This window comes from Acinonyx jubatus, chromosome A3 (assembly GCF_027475565.1).
Source record: "Acinonyx jubatus isolate Ajub_Pintada_27869175 chromosome A3, VMU_Ajub_asm_v1.0, whole genome shotgun sequence".
In the NCBI taxonomy this organism is placed as follows: domain Eukaryota; kingdom Metazoa; phylum Chordata; class Mammalia; order Carnivora; family Felidae; genus Acinonyx; species Acinonyx jubatus.
In genome coordinates, this window is record NC_069388.1 from 80,594,758 (window position 1) to 80,620,175 (window position 25,418).

The window sequence follows — 25,418 nt, forward strand, 5'->3', positions numbered from 1 at the left end:
CTGCTGTAGTAACTCCTATTCTGAATTATCACCGTACATTAGTTTTGCCTGTTTTGAACTGCCCAGAAATTGAATCACATAATATATATTTTGTGTGTGTATATCTGGTTTCTTTCACACATCTGTGATAGTCATCCATGTTGCATGTAGTAAGTAATTCATTTCATTGCCATGTACCGCACTGTATGTATATACCATGGTTTGTTTTAAGCATCTGTTATTTGGGTTATTTTCAGTTAAGAATAAAGTTGTCCAGAGCAGTCTTGTACATGTCTTTCAGTGCATGTATGTACTCACCTTTGTGGTGTACGGACCAGGTACGGTTTTAGTAAACACTGCCAAACAGTTCTCCAAATGGGTATACCAACTTACATTCCAGCCATTGAAGTATGAGAATATCACTTGTTTCATGCTGTTGCCATCAGTAGCTGTGGTTAATGTTATTTTGTTTTAATTTTAGCTGTTCTAGTGGGTGTATATTAGTGTTGATACCATGGTTTTAATGTGCATTTCTCTGATGACTTTTCACATGCTTATTGGCCATTTGGATATCCTCTTTTGTGATTTACCTGTTCATATATTTTGGCCATTTTTCTGTTGGGTTGTCTCACATTGATTTGTAGGAATTCCTTATATATTTTGGGTATGGGTTCTTTGACAGTTACATGTAACCACAAATATCTTCTGGGCAATGGCTTGCCTTTCCACTCTCTTAATGCTGTTCTTTAGGTGGACATAGGTTTTAAACCTTCATGAAGTCCACTGTATCATTTTCTCTTTTATGATTACTGCTTTCTATGTCTTATTTAAAACACCTTGCCTTCCCTAAGGTCATGAAAATAATCTCTTAAGTTACCTTCTTAGAAGGTTGATTGTTTTTTACCTTTCACATTTAGGTCTACAACCTGTCTGGAGCTGATTTTTGTGTGAGATATTAGGTAGAATCAAAGATTGATTCCCCTTGTGTGGATATTCACTTGATCTAAGCACCACTTGTAAAACAAGGCTGTCCTTTCCCCACCACACTGCAGTGCTGTCTTTATTATTACATGATGATGTAGCTTTAAACTGAGTCTTGGTATCTGGTGGTTGAAGTCCTCCAACTTTGTTCCTCTTGGGAAACTTTTTTAATTGCCTGATAATCTTAGGGGCGCCTGGGTGGCTCAGTCGGTTAAGTGGCTCACTTCGGCTCAGGTCATGATCTCGCGGTCCGTGAGTCCAGGTCCCGTGTCGGGCTCTGTGCTGACAGCTCAGAGCCTGGAGCCTGTTTCAGATTCTGTGTCTCCCTCTCTCTGACCCTCCCCCGTTCATGCTCTGTCTCTCTCTGTCTCAAAAGTAAATAAACATTAAAAAAATTTTTTTTTAATCTTAGGTGATAGTTAGCCCTATTCATCCTTTGAGTTCTCTGCCTTCCCAGGCCCACCTTTCCACTTGACCCCACAGCTTTCCACTTACAGACTCCCCATCTCTTCTTTTCCATGACCATTTCAGATATGAGGCTAGAACTCCTTGAGCAGGTGCAGCTTCTTTTCTTATGAGAGATTAATATTGAATCACTCTCACCTATTGTACACCTTGCCACCCTGGCTGCTAATCTGGCTCAGGACTCAGTATTCCACTGCCGATTGCTACTAAACTTCTGGATTGTTCCCCTGACTCCTCTCATTGGACCTTTTATATTAGAATTCCCAAAGCTAAGATCCTTTGATTTTCGTGGTGTGTAGCCCTGAAGGTCTTTTTTTTGGCTTGCATTTATGTTTACTATTTTTCACTTACGTTGTCTCCTAGTCTCTGTATAAGGATGTGATTTCCCATAGATCTCTACAAAGTGCAGGAGGTCTGCCCAAATTCTCTGCCTTATGCTCTAACTTTAGGATCCCCCATGTACCCAGACGTGAAAGCTCCATGTCTACTTTTTGTGTATACTATGGCTTGAATCTTTCCTAGATACCCCCATTACTTGTTTATTTCACTGTAAGAGGTCTTGAAATAAGCAGGCATAAAAATGGGGAGTTGAACACGTCCTTCTACACATACACACACATGTGAATATGCTTCGGATTATAAAGAAATTAGACAAGTGTTTTGAAATCCTTGTGTGGAGTAAGGAGTAAGTTGTCTATTATGAAGGATGAAGAAACATTTATTAAGGTTGCTATGTGCCAGGCACAGTATTAAAGTAGCTCATCTATCTCTTTTTCCTGTTAGGAATAGCTAAAATCCGTATTTTCTGTGTAAAAGAAAACGGGGGGGGGGGGGGGGGGGGGCGCGCCTGGGTGGCTCAGGCGGTTAAGTGTCCGACTCTTGATTTCATCTCAGGTCATGCTCTCATGGTTGTGGGATAGAGTCCCTGCATCAGACTCTGTGCTGATAGCATGGAGCCTGCTTGAGATTCTCTCTGCCCCTCCTTCTGCTTGCATGTGTGCGCGCGCACGCGCTCTCAGAATAGACACACTTTTAATTATCTAAGTCGAACTTCATATGCTAATTCATCATACAAATAATACTTCAATTAACAACAAATAATACTTCATCTAACAAATTTTACTGAGTTGGCCTGGACACAGAAGAATTTTTTTGGAAAATTTCACTCCTCCTCCACACTGGCTGGTTGGCGTTCTTGATTGAAACTTGAGAGTGGCATTCTCTTAGATTTTTGAAGGATGAGGTGGGCCAGAACCAAGATCTACTGAAGGGGAATATGCAGCCCAAGTTCTTCCCATCAGTAGGTGACACGGTTTTGAGAAATATGGAACTATTCATAGTGTGGGAGACTGACAGCCTGTTGCATGTAGGAGAGAGTACTTTTATGACAGGAAGAAAAACTATTTTCTATGTTGGTTTGTTTGGTTACAAACTCTCTTATTCAGATCTTGGTATTTCCTTAACACCTGAGTTTGAAATGGGCCTAAACCAATCAAATGTTTCATTTTTCAAACAATGAAAAGTTTTAGGAAGAGCAGTAGGTTAACTGTGAACAGATTCTAATAAGAAACATCACAGGTGGTCCTTTTAAAAAAAAAAATACTGTGGGAAGGTGAAGTAGTACAGCACTCTGAAAAAGAGTTTGGCAACCTTTTTCAAAACTAAACATGCACTTACCGTAGAACCCAGTAATCACACTCTTGGGCATTTATCCCAGAAAATAAGAACTTCTATTCATAACAAAACCTGTACATAAAACTTGTTAGCATCTTTATTATGTATACTACTTAAAGATGCTGTTACATATATTACTAATGTATTGTGTATACTATTTACAATAAAATATAGGAAATAACTCCTCGCATTCAGTTGTTGAGTGGTTGAACAAAGTGGTATATCTGTACCATAGAATACTACCTAGCAAAAACTGATTGACCTATTGATACACACAGTAACCAGGACAGACCTTAAGGGCATTATACTTAGTGGGAAAAAGTCAACTTCAAAAAGTTATGTAGTGTATAATTTCATTTACGTAACACTTTTGAAATGACAAAACCATGGAGACAGAAAGCAGATCAGTGGTTGCCAGGGATGGGGGTGGGGGGGAGAGGGAGTAGTTCTGTATCTTGATAGTTGTGGTAGTTACACAGATCTATACATGGGACAAAATTGAACAGAATTACACACGAACACAAGTGGATGCAAGTTTTTGGTTTCTTTTTTAATGGTCAAGACTGAATAACGTCCGTAGTCTAATTAATAGTAATGGACCAACAGGGTCAGTTTTCAGTTTTCTCCTCTACTGGAGCTATGTAAGATTCACCACTGGGGGGGCTAGGTGAAGAGTGTGCAAGTGTCTACTGTGTTTGCAACTTTGTTAGTCTATTTCAAAATTAAAAATTAAAATAAGATGTACAGCTGTGTTCATAGCAGCATTATTCACAGTGGCCAGAAGGTGGAAGCAACCCAAGTGTCTACCAACAGATGATAGTAGATGCATACAGTGGAATGATATTCAGCCTTTAAAAGGATGAACTTCTGACACTGGCCCTACAACAGGTACCTTGAGGACTTGACGCTAAGTGCAATAAGCCAGTCACAAAAGGACAAATAGTGTACAATTTCACTTACATGAGATACCTAGACTGACCAAATTCGTGGAGACAAAATAGAATGGTGGTCGCAGGAGCTGGGAGGAGGGAGAATGGGGAGCTGTTGTTTAATGAGTACAGGAAACACTTTAATATTTTGGAAGATACAGTTGTAAAGATGAGTGGTGGTGATGGTTGCACAACAATGTGAATGTACTTAATGTCACTGAAATATACACTTAAAAATTGTTAAAATAGTCCATTTAAAAAATTTAATAGTAAATTTTATGTATTGTCACAATTTTTTAAATGCTATGTAAGTAACACGTTTATTATACAGTGTACACATATAAATGCAAACATAGATCTTGAATTCTTTTAACTTTTTTCATTTTCATCTTGAGGTGATTGCTGATCACAATCCTATAAAAAGTTGGAAGTGCAGTACAAATAAGTCTTTATCTGGGATAATTTGGGACTGTTGCCAACCTGATGTACCATCTCTCCCAAGTATTTTAGTGTGCGTTTCCTACAACCAAGGACATTCTCTTACATAAACACAATACCACTCTCAAAACCAAGAAATGAGCATCAATACATTTCTGCTGTCTAGTCCTTGGACACTATTCAAGTTTCACAGTGGTCCCAATAATGACCTGTTTAGAAAGGGAAGCTAGTTAAAAATCAGGTGTTAAATTTACTTGTCTCTTTAGTTGTCTTCAGTCTGGAACAGTTCTTAAGTCTTTCCTTAATTTTCATGATAGTGATACTTTTGAAGATTACAGACCAGCTGTTTTGCAGACTCTCAGTTTGAATTTGTCTGACGTTACCTCATGAATCGATTCAGGTTGTATTTTCTGGGCAGGAATATTCCAGAAGTGATCCTGTGTTCTTGTTGTGTCTTGTCAGGTGATGTGGGATTTTGATATTCCCGTTGCTAATGATGTTCACTTTGATCATTTGATGAAGTGTCAGCTTTCACCGCTGTAAAGTTACACTGCTTTCTTTTATAATTGAGTATGTTGTGGGGAGCTATTTTGAAACTGCAGTATCTTAACATGTTTATATTTGAGGACTGATAGTTGGTTATTCAGTGGATTATAATCCATTACTGTCTTTATTTTGATGCTTATCACTGATTTTACCAGTAAGAATCACTTCAGGCTGCCTTTTGTGTCCTTTTGACATGCTGCCACCATTGTGAATGCTTTTATTTTTATTTTTATTTTTTAATTTTTTTTTTTAACATTTATTTATTTTTGAGACAGACAGAGCATGAACGGGGAAGGGTCAGAGAGAGAGGGAGACACAGAATCTGAAACAGGCTCCAGGTTCTAAGCGGTCAGCACAGAGCCCGACGCAGGGCTTGAACTCCCGGACCGCGAGATCATGACCTGAGCCGAAGTCGGCCGCTTAACCGACTGAGCCACCCAGGCGCCCCAAGTGTATGCTTTTAAATTAAAAAAAAAAAAAAAAAAGGAATCATGATACGAATGGCTACATAGTATGTTACTGGAAGGACAAAGCATAATTTGCTTAAATAATCCCTTTTGGAGCATTTTGTTTTATTTTTAAGGAAAAGAAAGTTTGTGTGGTATAGCCGTATTGCCTTCTATAAGCCTTCTAACAATTTACACACCCCCCTGCAGTATGTGTGTGCAAATGTCCTTTTATCCACACACTCGTTAACAGAGTATTTTTGAATAATAGGAACTTCATAATCACAGAGAAACTGTTAGAGGTCAAATAACCCTGTATACTTAAGCATTGAAATGGGTTATCGGGACTCTAGACAAAGGAGAAAATTAAGGGTTTATATGTATCTTTTACTGTTTTTTTTCCTTTTCTCATTTAAAGAGCAAAAAAAGAAGGTATCTCAGGAAGTAAAGCCATCATTCCCTTCTTTATGATGCTGATTTTGTAAGGAAGACAGTTTAAAATAGATCTGTTACAGTGGAGTCTTTTCCTTTTATGATTTGCTCAATTTCTTTCAAATAACTCTCAGTGACCATTGACCTCAAAGATCATTTTCAAAATTCTGAAACCATTCTCTAACCAGCTGTATGACCTTTGAGAAACTTGCTCATCAGTAGGCCTCATTTTCCTCATATCTAATTAAATTAAGTCGTTTGTATGGTACCTTCTCCCTAAAGTTGGAAGACTTTATGAAACTTTATTCTGAGAATTAGAAGGAAGTGGTTGTTTTGTTTTTTGAGCTTACGAAGTTTTGTGGTCAAGTATTCACGTATCTAACTTGGCAACCGTGAGTGGCAGAAAATACCAATTCATTGGGCTTCAGTTTAGTTCACTGGAAGTATCAATTTATAGGCTGGTTTTGTTCTAGGACTTTTGTTGTTAATTTTCCCTTTGCTTTTAATGTAAATCTGTCTTATGGCATTTTTGACGATTTAGTATAGAGGAACAGGGTAACTCAGACATAGATTCCATTTAAGAGTTAAATGTATAGAGAGGGGCACCTGGCTGGTTCAGTCCAAAAAGCATGTGACTCTTGATCTCGAATCCATGAGTTTGAGCCCCATGTTGGGTGTAGAGATTAAATAAATATTTAAAAGAGAAGTTAGGTGAAGAAGATATCATAAACTAATAGATATGGGAAAGATTATTCAATAAATGGGATTAGGATAATTGCTTGGCTATTTAGGAAAAAAAAAATTAGACCTTTGCTTTAGATCGTATACCAAAATTCTAGATGTATTAAAAACTAAATGCAAAGAAAACCGTGTAAAATTAGAAAAAAAATATTAAATTTCAAGTTTATATGAAAGCAAATTAATGAAAATTACTAGTGAACGGTTGAATTGATTTGGTCCCATAAAAATTAACTTTGGAAAACAGTTTTACAGTTTCTTGTAAAGTAAACTTAATGTGACCAAGCATTTGCACTCCTGGGAATTCATATTAGAGAAATAAAAACTTGTGGTCAGACAACAATCTGTACACAAATATTCATAGCAGCTTTATTTGTAATTGTAAAATACAAGAAACAACCAACAGGTCCTAAATTGAATGAACTGGCAAACAATCTGTGGTGCCAGCTATATTATGGAATACAACTTGGCAATAAAAAAGAATGAATTCTTGACATGCAACAACATGGATGGATTTCAAGGGCATTAAGCTGAGGGGGGGGGGGGGGAAACACCTCCAAAGAATTACATATTGTGTAATTCATTTACATAATAAGTACTTATGAAGTAGCAAAATTATGGGGAACAGATCAGTGGCTGACAGGAGTTAGGGTTTAGGGGAGGGTGTATTGAGAGGTAACACGAATGAGGTTTTTGTTTTTTTTTAAGTTTATTTTGAGAATTAGAGAGTCAGAGCATGGAGGAGGGGCAGAGAGATTGGGGGTGGGGGGGTGGAATCCCAAGCAGGCTCTGCACTGTCAGCTCTGAGCCCCATATGGGGCTTAAACCCACAAACCTCGAGATCAGGACCTGAGCTAAAATCAAGAGTTAGATGGTTAGCTGACTGAGCTACCCAGGCACCTCAAGGGAGTTTCTTTATATTGATGAATATTACTGAACTATTTTTGCAACAGTTCTTATCCTAGTTGTAGTGTTGGTTACTTGAATCTAATCTGCATATGTGATAAAATTTCATAGAATTACACACACACAGAAAAATGGTCAAATCTAAACAAAGTGTGTAACTGAGTTAATAGTGTACTGATGTCAGTTTTCTGGTTTGAACAGGTACTAGAGTTATTTACCGCATTATCAGTGTGGGAAACTGGTTGGAGTATATATGAGAGCTCTGTACTGTTTTTGCAACTTAAATGACTTCAGTAGTGAAAAGTTATAAAACTAAATTAAAATGCGGTACATCCAGACAATGGAATATTATTCAGTGCTGAAAAGAAATGAGCCATCAACCATGAAAAGACCTGGAGGAAGCTTAGATGCATGTTATTAAATGAAAGAAGCTAATCATACAGTATGTACAGGCTGCATATTGTGTGACATATGTATGTCTACGTACTGTATGATTCCAACTCTGTGACATCCCAAAAAAGGCAAAACTGTGGAGACAGTAAAAAGATCAGTGGTTGCCAGGCACAGGGGAGAGAGGGATGTATAATGGAACTGAGGGTTTTTAGAGCATTGAAATTACTCTGTGATACTGTAATTAATGCATTTGTCCTAACACATAAAATGTACAACACAGAGCAAACCCTAATATAAATTATGGACTTTGGGTAATAACGATGTATGTCAATGTAGGTTCATCAGTTGTAACAAATATACTACTCTGCTGGAGGATGTCTGTAATAAATGAGGCTGTGGATGAATGGGGGTGGGGAAGATCTAGGAATTCACTTACCATCTCAATGAACCTAAAATTGCTCTAAAAATAAAGTCTGTTAAAATTTAACTTGGGTCAGAAATAAACGTTGAATTGAATAGCAATTATTAAAGAAAATTTTCATGTCTTATTTATAAAGAACTCACAAATCCATAAGGCAGGCCCTGAATCTCCAGTGGACTAGAAAGCAAGCTTAAGAGAATAAGCAAGTGCTCCAAGAGAGAATTTTGTAGATATACTTTTGTGTTTATTCAAAATTTCCTGGAATCCCCAAATTCAGTAGTGTAACACCAATGTTCTTAGAAACCTACACTAGAAAAGAGAAATTTTTTTTTGCCATTATAGCTGTGTAAAGTCATCTTACCTAAGAGAAAAAGGATTTAAAAGGTCCAAAACAAAGCACTGTAAATTTTCACGGGTTTGAAATAGCTTTGAGAGAGTTTTGAAAGACGTTGTATACGTAATCTGTCCCCTCCAAGAAAAAAAAAAAAAACCTGTTGTTTTGTTTTTTCAGGTGTAAATTAATTATTTGAAAGCAATTGAGCAATGGAGCCAGACATCATTCGAATGTACTCTTCATCCCCACCACCACTAGACAATGGAGCCGAGGATGATGATGATGATGAATTTGGGGAATTTGGTGGGTTTTCAGAAGTTAGCCCTTCTGGTGTAGGATTTGTTGACTTTGATACACCAGATTATACTCGTCCCAAGGAAGAGTTTGTACCTTCAAACCATTTTATGCCAATTCATGATTTCTCAGAAAATGTAGATAGCCTTACTAGCTTTAAATCCATTAAGAATGGTAATGATAAAGACATCACTGCTGAACTTTCTTCTCCTGTGAAAGGACAGTCTGACGTTTTACTTTCTACCACCAGCAAAGAAATAATTTCATCTAAAACTTTAGATACTTCCATTGATGGCATAGAAAGTCCAGGAGATTTAAATACTATAGTGAAGCAGAGACAGAATGTTGGAACACCTGAAAGTTTCTCTCCAGGAGATTTTAGAACTGATACGAATGTTGTTCATCAAAACAAGCAGTTAGAGAGCTGCAATGGTGAAAAGCCTCCTTGTCTGGAGATTCTAACAAACGGGTTTGCAGTATTGGAAACTGTAAATCCTCAGGGAACAGATGATCTGGACACCGAAGCCGATTCAAAAGGACGAAAGCCTCTTAGCACTCATAGTACTGACTATAACTTAGACTGTGCACCTAGTCCTGCTGAGGAATTTGCAGATTTTGCCACATTTTCCAAAAAGGAAAGGATACAACTAGAAGATACAGGATGTGCAGTTTTAAATGATAGAGAAGCATTAACCATTCAGGAAAATAATAAAATTAATAGAGTCAGTGAACTGAGTTCTGTAAAAGCACTGTCTTTGGGTAGAAGCTTTGACGATAAAGGAGACATTGATGGAGAGGATCAGGTTTGTGTTTCAGAAATAAGCATAATGAGTACCAGAGGTTTCAGTACTGAAAAACAAGGCCTTCCAACATTGCAACAGGATGAATTTTTAAAATCCGTTCAATCAAAGCCTTGGAGTTTGGCAGACTCAGCTGATAATTCAGAAGCCAGTATGAGAGAATGTAAAACTGAGGAAAAACTTGATTTGTTTACTTCTAAGTGTGCTGACCTATGCATGGATTCTATTAAAACTTCTGATGCTGATGATGAAGTTGGTTCTTCCAAAGAAGAAAGTAAAAAGTTTACTGACTCCCAAAGCCCCAGCATTGATCCTACAGAAGAAAACGTTCTGGATGATTCTTTAAGTGTAAAAAATGGTGACAGTAGTAATGACTTTGTGACTTGCAATGATACTAACGAGGATGATTTTGGTGACTTCGGCACAGCCAGTGGCACGACTCCACCTTTTGTTACTGGTACCCAAGATTCAATGAGCGATATCACTTTCGAAGAGTCCTCAGAGCACTTTCCACATTTTAGTGAACCAGGTGATGACTTTGGAGAATTTGGGGATACAAATGCTGTTTCTTGCCAAGATGAAATTCTATTTACTGAGTCCGACCTAAAACAGACTTCTGATAGTTTATCAGAGGAATGTAAGTTGGTGGGAGAGTCTTCTGGGACAGGCACTGATCCTGTTTCAAAACTGGAAATTGAGCAAGAAGGTGAATTTGGAGATTTTGATTCTGTGCCAAATATTCGAGAGGACCGCAGTGCTTTTCAAGACTCTGATGATTTTGCGGACTTCAGTTCAGCTGGGCCTAGCCAAGTTGTAGATTGGAATGCCTTTGAGGATGGACAGAAAGATAGTTGCTCTTGGGCTACTTTTGGAGACCAGCAGGCTGCTGAATCTCACCATCGAAAGGAAGCCTGGCAGTCACATAGGACAGATGAAAAGATTGATACTCCAGGAACCCCCAAAATGCACAGTGTCCCTTTAGCAACTTACAAAGGAGCAGTTGCTGGTGGCCATTTACAGGAAACAGCCACTTCAGTTCAGGTATTTACTGGTTTTCTCTATTTTGTATAATATACTAATTGCCGTGGAGGCAATTCAGCTTTTCAAAAAGTATTTTTAAATTGGGTACCTGTTGAAGGAGTCTCTTATGATACATAATGCTTGCTTGATTTGTGGATTACATTTTTCACAATGCTTTGGTAAACTTTAAATGGACAGTCCTACAATAAGTGATGTTTGGTGAGGTTTTTCTTTATTTCAATGAGTTTAATATTTACAGAAACTCAGCAGCTTGATTTTTTTGATTAACATAAATATCACTTATGTAAAAATTCATTAATTAGCTAACTAGTCCAGTGAATCCTTCAGTTTCTGCCTTTACAGTGATTTTAGAAGAAAGTTAAACTCAGATTTAGTAGATGTTTTTTTAAGTTTCAGAAAATAACGTCTCTTAATTTTGTCCATCAAAGACCTAGGAAATTGAAGTACAGTTTTGAGTGTGGCAGAGAGCAAGCAGAATTTGAAACCTCAACCTGAGCTGAAGGCTATAGGGAATTGAAGTTGAAGGATAGAAAAAATTTGAGCAAAGCAGATTTGGACTTCATAATTTGACAGCCACTAAAGACCTGGGATGAGGGTATGAGAAGACTAGAACTGTATTTATTTGCTTATAATTTCTTGCAAATGTACATTTATGTTTACACTTACTGGGGAATAAGTGTCAGGGAGAATATTTTTACCCGCCAGGGCCTGTACTTTATCCTTTTCTGTTCCAGACTTTTTCAGAGAAGATTCACTGAGATTTATCTTGACCTAAAGTAGCCCCTAGAGACGCAGCTTAATATCCAGGTTATTCCCCGGTCCTGAGTTGTACCCTGTGCTAAACCTAACCTTTCCTCAATCCCGGAGGTATCGGAAAGAAAACTCCCCAGAAAATCACTGCTTTATATTGACAACTGTTTCAGGGAACACTTGTCCTACCAGCTTCTTTTAGAGATACTGAGAATAAAATTCCCCAAACTCTTCCAGTTATCTTTTGCCAAGCAAACCATTTTCAACTGGAAATATTTCCAAAGTCTGAGTGTCAGTTGAAATGGCTATACATCATTGCTTTGATAGGTGAAAATACTGTTATGGTATTACCAGGTGGTGTGCATAGCTAATTACTTTTCATTTGACTTTGAGTGTCTGAATAGCTTAATTTGCTAATTCGGTTTTTATATGGTTTGGCTAATGTATATTTTTCCTGTTGATTAATTTATTATGGAAGTAGAAGCTTGCAAGGAGTGAACTAATTATATAATGCAAAGGCAAGACTGTTGATTTTGACCTAATCCTTTCCCTGTTGAGTTTCATCTTACTGTAAGGTGACACTGGTATTGAATGATCTTTAATTTATAGCCTTAGAACTTTTAGCATCATCAGATAATGAATTTTAAAGTATGACCAGTTCAAAAAGGACCTTTTTGTTACACAAGTTGATTGAAGTTATTTGTAATTTGACAACTGGACAGAAGAGGTAGTAAAGTATATGAGCTTTATATAATCTTACAAATCTGAGTTTGAATCTTGACTCGGCCTCTTACAAGCTTTATGATTTTGGACAAGTTTCTTCTGAGTTCAGTTGTTTATAAAAAGATTATACCTCTACTTCATTGGACTTTTGTGAAGATAAAATGACAGTAAATTTTAAAGTGAGTGAAAAAATCCACTGAAAAATAAGAATTTTATAGTGTGATTCTATTTTGTGAAAATAGAGCAAAAACCATGTAGATGTGGCAAAATACATTAAGACTTCCTGAGATTTGTTTGGCTTGGTCCTCAGACTTTTATTTTTGCTGAATGGGTTTGGAAAATGAGCAGAACTTGGAGATGGATTTTGGAAAGAAGAAATTGTTGAAAGGGGCTAAAAGATAAGTTTTAGAAGGAAGTTGAGGTAAGGAAATGGGTAAGGCATGCTGAGTAAGTGACTGAGTTGGAAATGATTTTTATTCTTATCCTGCTGTTGTGATCCAGGCTTGTGGCCCGCAGTTTCTTCCTTTTGCAGAATCTGCTGGAAAAGTACATTAAGCCCCCTAGGAGAGGATTAGATTTACTGATATTTTTCTTAAAATGTTTCTCCTACTTGTTAAGTTTTGGGGACAGCACAGAAATCTTCACATATTAATGACAGTGAACATTAGGGTTTTAGTGGTAAAACTTAAAATGATTTATTCCTGTTCAGTCTTAACATGGATGCAACAATTCTGCCTTAAACAGAGTGCCTTCAAGTGGTTTTGTCCAAATTCTGCTTTGACAGAATGTTGTGAGTCTTTTAAGATTCATAGCTCGGTTAATTCAATTAAAGAAACATGGGGAACAATTCTTGGTTTTGAGAAATGAGACGAATGGTGTAGTTGTCATTTCAGATTTCTTCTTTTCACTGTAACATTGTCTGGGTCTCTATTTTTTAATACTTTCCTTTTTTGGGGGCTACCAAAAGGATATCTTCATATTCTGATAAAATATATCTTCCTTGAGTCAAGAGACCATCAGTTGTTACAGCTTTATTGTAATAATTTGCTACTTAGGGAAAAGTCAACCAAGAAGAAATCCTTCAAACTTACAAAATGTTCTTAGTCAAACTAATTCTCAAATGTGGATCTGGTCGCCTCAGAGGATTGAAGCCTTGATGTAAAGTCATGCATGACTATTTATTGAGAATTATTCTTCCCTTTCAGTGACTATTTTTTTCTGAGAACCCAGAGCTCAGTATATTTCATTTTCTTCTTAACATTCTTACACATCGTAGAGGAAAACAAGTAGTGGTATCTCTGTTGTACAAATTGGAAAGAGGTCCAAACTATTATTTGCTTTCTGGGCTAAAATTCAAAACAAAACAAAATGATGATTTAAAAAAAAAAAAAAAGTCCTCCTTACTTTCAAAGCAGTCGTTTTTTCCAAAAGACCATTTCATATATTGTTTTAACAGTTTTCTTTCTTTTTTTTTTAACCTGTTAATGTTCCAGAAAGCAAAGTTGATTGAAATAGCCAAGATTACTTTATCTTAGATGTATGGTAAAGGAGGTAATATTATAAGTACAACATTTAACTCTGAGGTTTTGGTAAAATTTTTAAAATATTGCTGTGGATGTTATTTGAGAATTTAGGTAATTGATAATTTCTATATTAAGTAGCTATAGAAAAGGAAATTATGAGTAATTGTTTCTTATTAGCCATCTACTTGATTATGCTACTGGGAAAATGTTACTAGATGATTTCTTCTGAGAGGCTTAAAAATTAAGTGTCCCAAAAAGAAGAAGGAAGAGAATTATGAATACTTTTAAAGTAAAATAAGCCAAATTGTTGGTGGGGTGCCTGGGTGGCACAGTTGGTTGAGCACCCGACTCTTGATTTTGGCTCAGGTAACGATCCTAGTAGGGTCGTGGGATTGAGCTCCACGTCAGGTTCCATGCTGAGTGTAGAGCCTGCTTGGGATTCTCTCCCTCTCTCTCTGTCCCTGTCCCTGTCCCCTGCTTACTCGCTTGCTCTTTAAAAATTAAAAAAAAAAAAAAAAAAAAAACCCTAAATAATAAATAAATCGTTTGTTTGCTGGGAAGTCAGCATTCTCAAACTGACTCTAATTCTGCATTTTCACCTTTGTTTATTTAATCATCTGCCTAAGATTTGTGCAGGTTTTCCTTTCTGTAGATGAACACCTGAACTTATTACTGAAAACAGAAGTAAGCAACCAAATAAATTAAGTGGTCAAAAGGTATAAACTTCCAGTTACAAAATAAACAAGTCCTGGGGATGTAATGTACAGCAGGGTGACTATAGTTAATAATACTGTATTGTATATTTGAAAATCTCTAAGAAAATGGATTGTAACAGTTCTCACAAGAAAAGAAAAATTTGTAACTGTATGGGATGGCTATTAACTAGACTTACTGTGGTGATCATTTTGCAATATATACATTTCATATCATTATGTCATACACCTGAAACTAATATTTCTTGTGTTATTTTTCCCTTAGAAAAATTGACATTCTGGTGTTTAATTCCAAAATAGGTGGAAATACTTGGTTAGATTTATGCACAAATTGTGCAGAAAGGCCAAACCATCTTTTTAGAGCATGGTGAATATTACAGTTGTTCACTCTTCTTATATAGCTTGAAATTGGGAATTGATAAAGTGTACAAGTGTCGATTGTACTTGATATCTTACTTAATATTTAATAATGGCAAGGCATAAGGTGACCTCTTAAATGGAAGATTAAATTACCCAGTGGATTTTATGTTTCTTCCAAACTTCCACTTCAGGGGCGCCTGGGTGGCTCAGTCGGTTGAGCGTCCAACTTCGGCTCAGGTCATGATCTCACAGCTCGTGAGTTCGAGCCTCGCGTCAGGCTGTCCGCAGACAGCTCGGAGCCTGAAGCCTGCTTCAGATTCTGTGCCTCCCTCTCTCTCTGCCCCAACCCACTCGCATTCTATCTCTGTCTCTCTCAAAAACAAACATTTAAAAAAAAAAAAATTAAACTTCAACCTCAGAGCAAGATCTAATGCTTATCAACGTTAAAACTGTTAATATTAATCAACTTTTGTTCCTAAGGAATAAAACTAACTAGAAATATGTTGAAGGAACTTTAGGAATTAACCTTAAATACAAGATGCTTTTAAGAAGGTCTGCATGTGAATGGCATAAGACCCAGAGTCTAGGATCCTAGGTGCTGGTCTTACCCTTTGGAAAACTGAATATTTTCAATATACTTCTTATACTCCAGTAGAGTCGTTTACAAAATAGGGGTGTATTTGGGGTTCTCCAGAAAAACAGAACCAGGATGGATGGGTGGATGGACAGACAGATGGATGGACTTGGGGGAGGGAGAGAGAAAGAGACTAATAAGGGATTGGCTCTTGTGTTTATGGAGGCAGAGAAGTACCAACTACAGTCCTCAAGCTGTCTTCAATTGATTGCATGAGGCCCATTCATATTAGAGAAGACAATCTGCCTTACCCAGGTTACCAATTCAGATGTTAATCTCATCCAGAAACACCTGCACACACATACCCAGAACAGTGTTTGACCAGTTGTCTGGGCACATGGCCCAGTCAAGTTGACACATAACATTAATTTAATAAGAGGGAGTGCCATTTTTCCCTGTGTAGCATTCAGGATTTAGGGGAGATTTATAACATATTTGTGACTGGGACCTACCAGTTGGTAAACTCTGCATTTAATAATATGACTTGTTTGCATCAGTGAATAAAATGAAACAGCTGCTTATATACCTTTACCCTAAACATGGAGATATGACAGACCTGAGAATGAGTATAAGTGAATTCATACATAATGCTTTGCCCCCACTGATGAATTAAACCATTGGATAGCTGAGCATTTGTGCTTTCCCAGAAATCATACCTGGTTTGAAAAAGTAATAATTGTTATTATAGAGACATTGAAGGTAATAAAGGACCCTGATAGGAAAACAAATATATGAAAAGGAGAAAATTGGGAAAGATAAAAGCCAGTGTACCTTTTGGGAGCAATATAGCCAGGGCCACATATGACTTTTATATGACTTACCCATAAAAGATATTTAAAATTCTATTTTATAACTTGGTGTAAAGATGAATATATTAATATTAGCTATTAAAACATTTTCATGAATTCCTAAAGTTATTGTGGGCCTTAGGCCTTCGCCCTGGGTACATACAGTGAGTGCTTGAAAGCGGTGCTCTGGTGTTATTATACTGCCAGATTCAGATCTAGGTTTCAACACTAATTTGTATTAGTCACTTTCTTGAACCTTAGATTTAGAGAATAATAATAGTACTTATTTAAAATGCCTTACTCTGAAAGTAAAATAAAATTGTACGTGTCCGTGTTTACCACGTTCTCTTGCACATAAGTGTTCAATAAATATTAGTTGCTACTGAAAAATCTCAGAAATGAACTTCTTGGAAAATGGTCTGTAAAGGTGCAAGAGATAGTGATGCCAACTGCATTTTTTGGTGAATGGCAGAAAGTATTGGAGGCAAATGAGAATTTGTGTGAGTATCTCGAGTTCTGGCTACTGCTTGGGGCTAGTTTCTGTTCTCAGAATAGTTTTGACAGGTTAGGAACTCTTCTGAGCACCATGCTCTTCTCCTTTGTCTTAGCGCTGGACATGAATAGAGACAATAAAATGAACTCTGGCACCTGCCTTGAATAGCATTTGACTTTCAACCGTACATTTATCAGAGCCCCCAGTTCTTAAAACGTGTAATGGCCAGACATGAGGCTGTTCACCAGGCTGAGAATTTGCTACATGTGTGAATTGAAAGGCATGCGTATTCAGCTAACCAACCACCAGTTTTCTAATTCCACATTCAAGAGAGAACTGATGACTGTTTTTCCTCTTTGGCTTTGAAGTTAAAAGCATTTAAAAGGCAATAATTGAGGGTCGCTTGTGTGGCTCAGTTTGTTAAGTGTCCATCTCTTGATTTCGGCTCAGGTCATGATCTCACAGTTGTAATGTGGAGCCTGACGTGGGGCTTGAAAGCTTGCTTGGGATTCTCTCTCCCTTTTTCTGTCGGCTCCTCCCCCACTCGCTCGATCACTCAAATAAAAATTGAAAAAAAAAGGTGTTTATTTTTAAGAGAGAGAGACATAGCTTGAGCGGGAGAGGGGGAGAAAGGGAGACACAGAATCTGAAGCAGGCTCCAGGCTCTGAGCTGTCAGCACAGGGCCCAACATGGGGCTCAAACTCATGAACCAGGAGGTCGTGACTTAAGCCAAAGTTGGATGCTTAATTGAGCCACCCAGGTGCCCCAATGAACATTTTTTTAATCCCAACTTCTTAAAAAGATAAAAGTCAGGTAATTGATGTGAATGTTATTTTATTTAGTTTGCTATGCAGTTACTATTGTAACCTCAGCTAACTAGTATGCTAAATGTGTGGGTACTTGTTACCTTCTCATTAATTTACAGTGCATCACTCTTTAGTAAAAATTTATAATTTGCTTTGTTAAAAACTATGAATTATATAGATGAAATAATTGCTTTAACTGTGGTCATCACCTCAGCAGTTAACAGTTGAATCTCTTACCTAATGGCTACAAATGTTTGAAAGACCACAAAAAGTGGGTAAAAGCATGATTTGGTGAAAAGAGACTTTGGAGTCAGACTTGGGATCAAATCCTTGCTGTGTACCATACCAACATGAGACTGTGGTTAATTAATCTCCATGAGTTTTAGTTTCATCTATAATGTGGAAACAGTAATACTTACCTTTCAGGATTTGTTTTTGTTTTGTTTTTAAAGATTAGTAAAGTAACATATGTAAGTATCAAACATAGTACCTAGAACATAAAGGCATTTGGTTATTTATACTTGTTACAATTATATAAATATATCCAATCTATGTACAAAAATGATTTAGATGGCTTATAATAAGATCTACTTTCATAAGTAGAACAAACATGCCCCCTGCAGTCTTAAATAAGGGTGAAGTGCTTTTTTTTTTTTTAAGTGCACACTGACTTAGCTAACATTTTTATATCCACTATATGCACGAACCTAAGTACTGGAGATTCAAAATGAGACATAGTCCCCAACCTCAAAGCTCCTATAATTTTTAGAAATTGAACTTCGAACTGCTTTGATGGCAACATAATCTAGTGTTTAAGAGCACAGACTCTGAAACTGTACCTCCTAGATTAGGATTCAGCATGTAATATTCATCTGACTGTGGGCAAATTAACCTCTTAGTGCTCCGTTTTTCTCATCTAGACAATGGGGATAAGATTACTGTTACTTGCCTCTGATGGTTCATCTGTGTTCTTCTGTGAGCTAATATTCATAAAGCATTTAGAATAACGCCTGGCATTTGATAAGCACTGCATAAGCATTAAATGAAAAACATAACACACTGTATCAAGCTTTTGCTGTTTGTGAAGGTTTCAGAGGACATCTTTTGATCTTTCACTTTCTTGAACTAGGTAGGCTGTACTGATATTGTTTGCTTTCCATATGCTGCCTTATCTGCCGAGGGAAACTAGAGCGTAGCCAGTCTGACTTTACCACTAATTCAAAATAATAAAATATTTTAGAATTTTACATCTAATACAAGTCCACATGTACTGTAATGTGTTAATAAACATTACTGTTGAATTCACATCTTTTTTTGAGTCCGTCTGCTCCAAGGAGTTCAAAACTGTGTAGTATCCCCATTTAATCAAAACTAGGAGTAGCTTGCCTCTTATGGCTGGATACAATCTATATAGAAACAAGAATTCTTATTAGGTAGAGTAATATAAAGTTATTTTTTACTCTTACACAGTAGAATAAATCCAAGTTAAATAATAATTCATTTCAGTAACCCTAGTGTTGATGTGATATTAATTTTATTACTGATTTGGTTTAAGGCTATTGTATGTATTAAACTATCCATGGCTAATAGTATTGAGGAAAAAATTTATATAGATCTTAAAACAGTTAAAATTAATAATTAAAACAAAAACTTTTACCAATATCACAGTTTTCATATATAACTTTTATCTTGTGCTCATATGTCTCAAATATCTCAATTTTTTTTTTAATTTACTGTGTGATTACAGTCTTTTAGAAAATCGGTTTCTTGAAAGAAACCTTTCTGTTTGGTCACAAGAGAGACTGTTGTGGTGGGTTGTTTAATTTCTTTTTCGAGCATTATGTTAGCTATGTTCTTAAACCTGTTCTGCTTACCAAGTTCCTTGGACTATGTTCCATTACATTTTGAACTTGTAACTTTATTGTGCTTCTTGGGAAGTAAAACACTCAAACACCCCCAACGTGTGATTTGCACACTTTGCATTTTATAGTGTGATCAAGATTTGAGTCACAAATGCCAAAATGTCAAGCAAAATGTTTACCAATTTCCAAAGTTTAAAATCCACAAGGAGTAGCAGTAACACGTTCTATTTATAAAAGTGGTTCTTAATGATAGACGTTTTTAAATTGGTACTTATTTTCCAATTAAGTTGGAGGGTCTTGGAGAAGGTGCAAAAATTTGTATTATTTTCTTGTTATAATGTAGAAATTGATAGTCTGAGACAAATATTTTCTTAATGATTTAGAATGCCAAGTAGTGGTAGAGCAACATCCCTAGTGAGCTTAGAATCTAGTTTTGACATTTACTTTATTCCTTGGTAGGCCACTCTGTTTCTGCATATCATCTGTACAATAACAATAGTAGTAAGAAAAAGTTACCACTTCTTGAGCACACACTGGGTGCCAAGTATTTAATCCTGTAACTCGTCACCCACCCTGTGAGGTTGCCCCTGATATCTCCAGTTTATAAATCCAGAAGCAGAGTCTCAGCCCCTTGCGTCCACAGTCCTCCACTGAAGTATTATAGTTACATCAGCCATTTACTTACTGGAATTGACTAGTAGCAAATGAAATTTGGCATTTATTACCGTGAACAAAATATTAGTATGGAACTCTTTCTAGAGGATTCCCTTCTATCAGACTAGTCTCATAGTTGGAAATAGTCTGATAGTTGGAAATCGATGTACTTTTAAAGCAAAATGTCAGAGGAAATTCAATTTTCGTCAAAATCTTTAATTCTGTTAGCTGCTTTCTTGTTAAATTGTTAGAGTTCCTCCTTGTGGTGGGTGGTGCTTTTCAGTTAGTGGGTTCTGATTATTTGAATCTTTGTTATTTACTGCCATACCACAGGTATCTGCAAACTATGGCCTGTTCTATCTGGCCGCCTGTTCTGGTAAATAAAGTTTCATTGGAACACACCACACTTACTTGTTTATGGCTGGTGCAAAGCTGAAAATATTTACTATCTGGCCCTGTATAGAAAAAAATTCTGACCCTTGCTCCACTTCATTCAACAAAATATTTGAAGCAATCGAATGTAATATCTAACCTTAAAGACAAATGGAACTGTCTTTTAAATTTCCCATGTAATTTATACTCTGTATGAGAGGGGGAAGATGTAAAAACTTGAAGTGAATGTAATGTTCACATACATTCCACTCATTTTAAGAATTTGCTCACTGTTGTACCTAAGACTTGATAGTTAGATGTAATATTGCCCGAATGACTGAATGTATTTTGGGGTCATTGCTTCTTTTGACAAATATTTTTTCTTTCCCACGAAAAGGATAACAAAGAGGATACGAGAGAGATTCAATTTTAATTTACAGAGAAGTAAAATATGGTCATATGTGAGTTTTTGTTTACCTTGTCTGCCCAGAAGGAGCCTGTGCTCATCATGTTTCCAATTAGATGGTTATCTGATCCCTTTAAAAGTAATGTCTGTCCATTCCCTCTGTTGAAGCAAGTAAGTGCCGGTCCCCTTGACACACTCAAGTTTCACGAGCCTTGGGATCTTGAGTCTACTCTTTACTGTAGGTTTCATAATTGATACTGAGAACCTTTTCCCATATCACACACATGAATATAATGAAGGTGTTAGAATAACTTTTGTAGAGATAGCAGAAGAGTACCCTGAGACTAATTATGCATTGTTAAGTTTTTGCTCTGGTACTGCTTCCAAAAGAGATTTTTGGATTGGAAAATCTGGAAGATATTTTCCTTTTGTTTTTCATTTTCCTGTTTGCTGACTGTGCTAAACAACAGAAATCAAGCGTTAACTTGTCTTTGTTACTTGGCAGGAAATACCACCATGATGTGGCATTTTCTTGTGTACTCGATAGCATTTCAGTAGTACACTTCCGACAGTCTTTAACAGTTTGTATTCCTATTTGATGTTTAAGCGGTAAATTGAGTTAAGTTGAAAATATTTTACATGTGTCTGAGATACACTTAGGAAAGTGGGGATAAATGTTAGTTACTGTGGGCTGCACATGTAGAATAACCTAGTAGTACCCCAAAAAGTGTAAGTGAATATAAATTCAACAAATTTTAATTAAAGAAAATACTTCAAAATGCCAGTGTTCTCAGTAAAAATACTCTAGGGAATATCCATTCTTGGAAGAAAGGCAGTGTTCTATTCAAAAATACACCTGTATACACCACAGAAGAGTAAAGAAGTGGGATTTTTAAAAGATAACACAGATCATCAAAATGAAAAATGAGCTATTGCTTTTCTTAGTAAAAATAAGACATTCTTTCCTACTTTGTTCTTTTAGCAGAGATATTTCTAAAAGTGTTTTAAAATTCCAATGTTTTTATGCTCAAGAAAAAAGTTCTCCTCAACTATGATAGCATAATACTTTTCACAAACCTTCAATTTAATTGTTCCTAAATCTAGAGTACATGGGTGGTAGTAGGGAACATCCCGTGATAGAATATGAATGCCTCCTGCTTTTATGAATGTTGCTGTTTGGTTTTGGTTTTGCTTTGGGTAGATAATTCACACTTTGCGATTGCTTTCTCATTATACAATTGAGTAGTTAATTTCTTCTTTGAATTTTTTAATAGACTAATAAAGTAATGTTTGCAAAGTACCAGCTATGTTGCTTGGCATATAACTACGTTTACTTGTCGCCACTGTATCACCATGAGTATTTAAAGTGATCATTTAGAGCATCTGTTCTGCAAGTAGTTATGCTCCTTTGACTTAGTGCTTCCTGTACCTGACTGATAGTGAACCTCCCTCTCCTGTAGTAGTGGACAGGGTGTGGGGTCAGAGGTGTGTGTGTGTATGTGTGTTGATGATGATAAAACTAAAATCATTAAAATTAGAGAAATTAAACTTTTGGGGGGGTTGTTTTGATGCAGACAGCTTTACTAAACCGCCTGGAGCGAATTTTCGAAGCATGTTTTCCTTCAATATTTATCCCTGATACTGAAGAAGAAGTTACTTCCCTGAAGCACTTGCTGGAAACAAGCACCTTCCCAATAAAAACAAGAGAGGCCTTAGCTGAAAGTGGGTAAGTAGTAGACAGTTTTTAGATAGCATGTATGTTCTTTAGTTTTAACCTTACAAATTAGAACAACAGTTACCTTAAAACATCAGGGTTCTAAAATGTTCTTGTAACATTGTGTTGAAGTTTAAAAAATCATATTGTGCTGAAACAAAACCAAAAAAACCTCCCTATTCCATTTTTGAACGCTTTTTCAAATATTTCTAAATCCTTACTCTCCTCAGTCGATTTTATATATTATCTTTTGACTTCTGAGTATGATAAGTGTGAATTTAGACTTTACATGTGCTCTTCTCCTCCCTTCATCTTCCCTGTATGACTTACATCATAGTTTTTTGTTAAGTTGATATTTGGTATTTTCATTATTTTAATCATGTGAATAGTGTTCATTGCTAAGCCACTATTTCCATTATAGTAAGCTTCTTCTTGGACTTAATAGTTGCCTCTCTTTTTCATTTACTCAGTCTTTTCCTACCCTCCAGGTTATGATCAAACCTGTCAGGCTAGCCACTCCATTTTTTTTTCCCTGAGCCTTCCACCATTCTATCCCAATTTGGGATGGATTCAATCTAGGTTTCTTAAACATGGTATCTTGGGATTGCCATTCACTTAGAGCCCATATTGGTGGGGCACATCCTCTGATAGCCTCCTGAGAAATAAAGGTACATGGGTAGTAAAATTTTTATTCTACCCTTATGTTAAATTTATAATTTAGGATTTTTTTGTTGTGGGTATTCTGAAATTTCACAATGAAGTATCTTGATATGAGTCTTTATCAATTGGACTGAACACTAGGTATATGACCTTTCAATCTGGAGGCTTCTGTCCTTCAGTATTGGGCAGTTCTCTTGAATTGACAATTACCAATATAATACCAATACAGTTACTTTCCCTCCATTATTTTCTTTCTGGAACTCCTATTAATTATTAGAGGAGCTAGATTGATTATCTAATTTTAATTTCAAAGTTATTATTCCTGGACTTTTGCATCTCATTACTCCACCTCTGAACATATTCTCTCCCTCTACAAGTCCCTCCTTCATCCCTCTTTGTGACCTCAAAGTTTGTGGTGCAAAGTTTTAGTTATCTCTTAATTTTTTTTTAATATGGAGATTATGATTTGCTTCTTGGTTTTTTGGGGGTGATTTCTGAGAACGGGACAAAAAGGTTTATGCTTTACCATCTTAAAACTTTAGATGTGTTATTTAAAAATATGCTAGTTGTACAGTAGTTCATACTCTGAGACCCAGAAATCTCTCCAAGAGATTCATTTTGGGAAATAACACAACTCTACAACAAAATACACTGTAAAATACAGGAAGATAATTTGCCTTACTAACAATAGGAGATGAACAGTGAAAATAACTTATTTAAACTATAAGGTTGTGGTCAAATAATGATGCATGTGTCTAACAGAATGTTACATGACCATTGGAAAATGTATACATGTAGATGAGGAAATGCTTAAAATCTGAGAAAAGAATACAAAATTATGTATTTGCTGTAATTGCAGTTGTGTGTTTGTGGATCAAGACTCAAAGAGAAAGCATATTAAATAGCTATACTAATATGGTGGAATGCTGAATAATTTCTTTCCTCCTCTTAAATATTAAATATTTTTGTTTTAAGGGGTGCCCAGTTGGCTCAGTCAGTTAAGCGTCTGACTTCCGCTCATGATGTCATAGTTTGTGAGTTTGAGCCCCATGTGAGGCACTGTGCTGACAGCTCAGAGCCTGGAGCCGGCTTTAGATTCTGTGTCTCCCTCTCCCTCTGCCCCTCTCCTTCCTGCTCGTGCTCTCTCAAAAATAAATAAACGTTAAAAAAAAAAAAGTTTGGTGCTCCTGGGTGGCTCAGTCGGTTAAGCATCAGACTTCAGCTCAAGTCATGATCTCACAGTTTGTGAGTTAAAGCCCCATGTCGGGCTCTGTGCTGACAGCTCAGAGCCTGGAGCTGGCTTCGGATTCTGTGTTTCCTTTTCTCTCTGCTCCTCCCCCACTTGTGGTCTCTGTCTTTCAAAAATAAATAAATGTTAAAAAAATATAAAATTAAAAAAAATATTTTTTACAATTGAAAAAACATACAGGCTAAATTTTGGTTGATTACTGACCTACTGTTTCAAATGAGTTTAGCTTAGCTACTAGCTACTTTAATGACTATAAGTGGTGGCAGTTGATTTTATTCAGAAAATAGCTGTATACTCATGTTAAACACAAGATTAACTGGAATGTATAATATTTCACAGTCACATTAAAACTAGGATTCATGGTGAAAGCTATTGAGTAACCCATTGTTGATGGCTTCATCATGACCTTTGCAGGGAACTGCTGGATGTGTGGACCGAGCTACAGGACATCCACGATGCACATGGCTTGAGATATCAGTGGGGTGGCTCCCATAGCAACAAGAAGCTTTTGTGCTCCTTGGGAATAGACACCCGAAACATTGTGAGTTTTGTTAGTACCTTGGAAAATCCTTTAGTGGACCTATGGGTGTTTTTAAATTCTGTTACACTTTTGTTCAAGCTGTGATAAGCTAGTTCCTCAGAAAAATAAATGTTAGTTGGCTTAAATGCTCATGTATTTTGAATATGCCAGCTCTTAAACATAAATGCATCTAAATTTTTCTCCAGTCAATATTTCTTACTTTTAGAAAAGGTTGTTTGTAATGTTTTTCATTAACTATAAAATAGAGGAATTGTAGTAACAGATCCAAAATACAAGCCCATATGGGCAACTTAACAATTTCTTCTATTTATATTTCACAATGTATGCAATAACATGTTAACTGTTTCAGTGT

General features: G+C 36.5%; 1 protein-coding gene across 5 annotated transcripts in view; it reads left to right on the forward strand.

Annotated features, from left to right (window-relative positions):
* AFTPH (aftiphilin) overlaps nucleotides 1-25,418 on the forward strand; it is a 67,010-nt gene that overhangs the window by 17,601 nt on the left and 23,991 nt on the right. For all 5 annotated transcript variants that reach the window (XR_003424778.2, XM_053200670.1, XM_027072347.2 and 2 more), the window contains 3 exons: nucleotides 8,860-10,817; nucleotides 22,477-22,628; nucleotides 24,940-25,066. Coding sequence is in view for 4 of the 5 variants with exons in the window: in XM_053200670.1 (XP_053056645.1) it covers nucleotides 8,892-10,817; nucleotides 22,477-22,628; nucleotides 24,940-25,066 (2,205 nt within the window). In the remaining variant the exon portion in view is untranslated. The remainder of the gene's footprint in view (nucleotides 1-8,859; nucleotides 10,818-22,476; nucleotides 22,629-24,939; nucleotides 25,067-25,418) is intronic.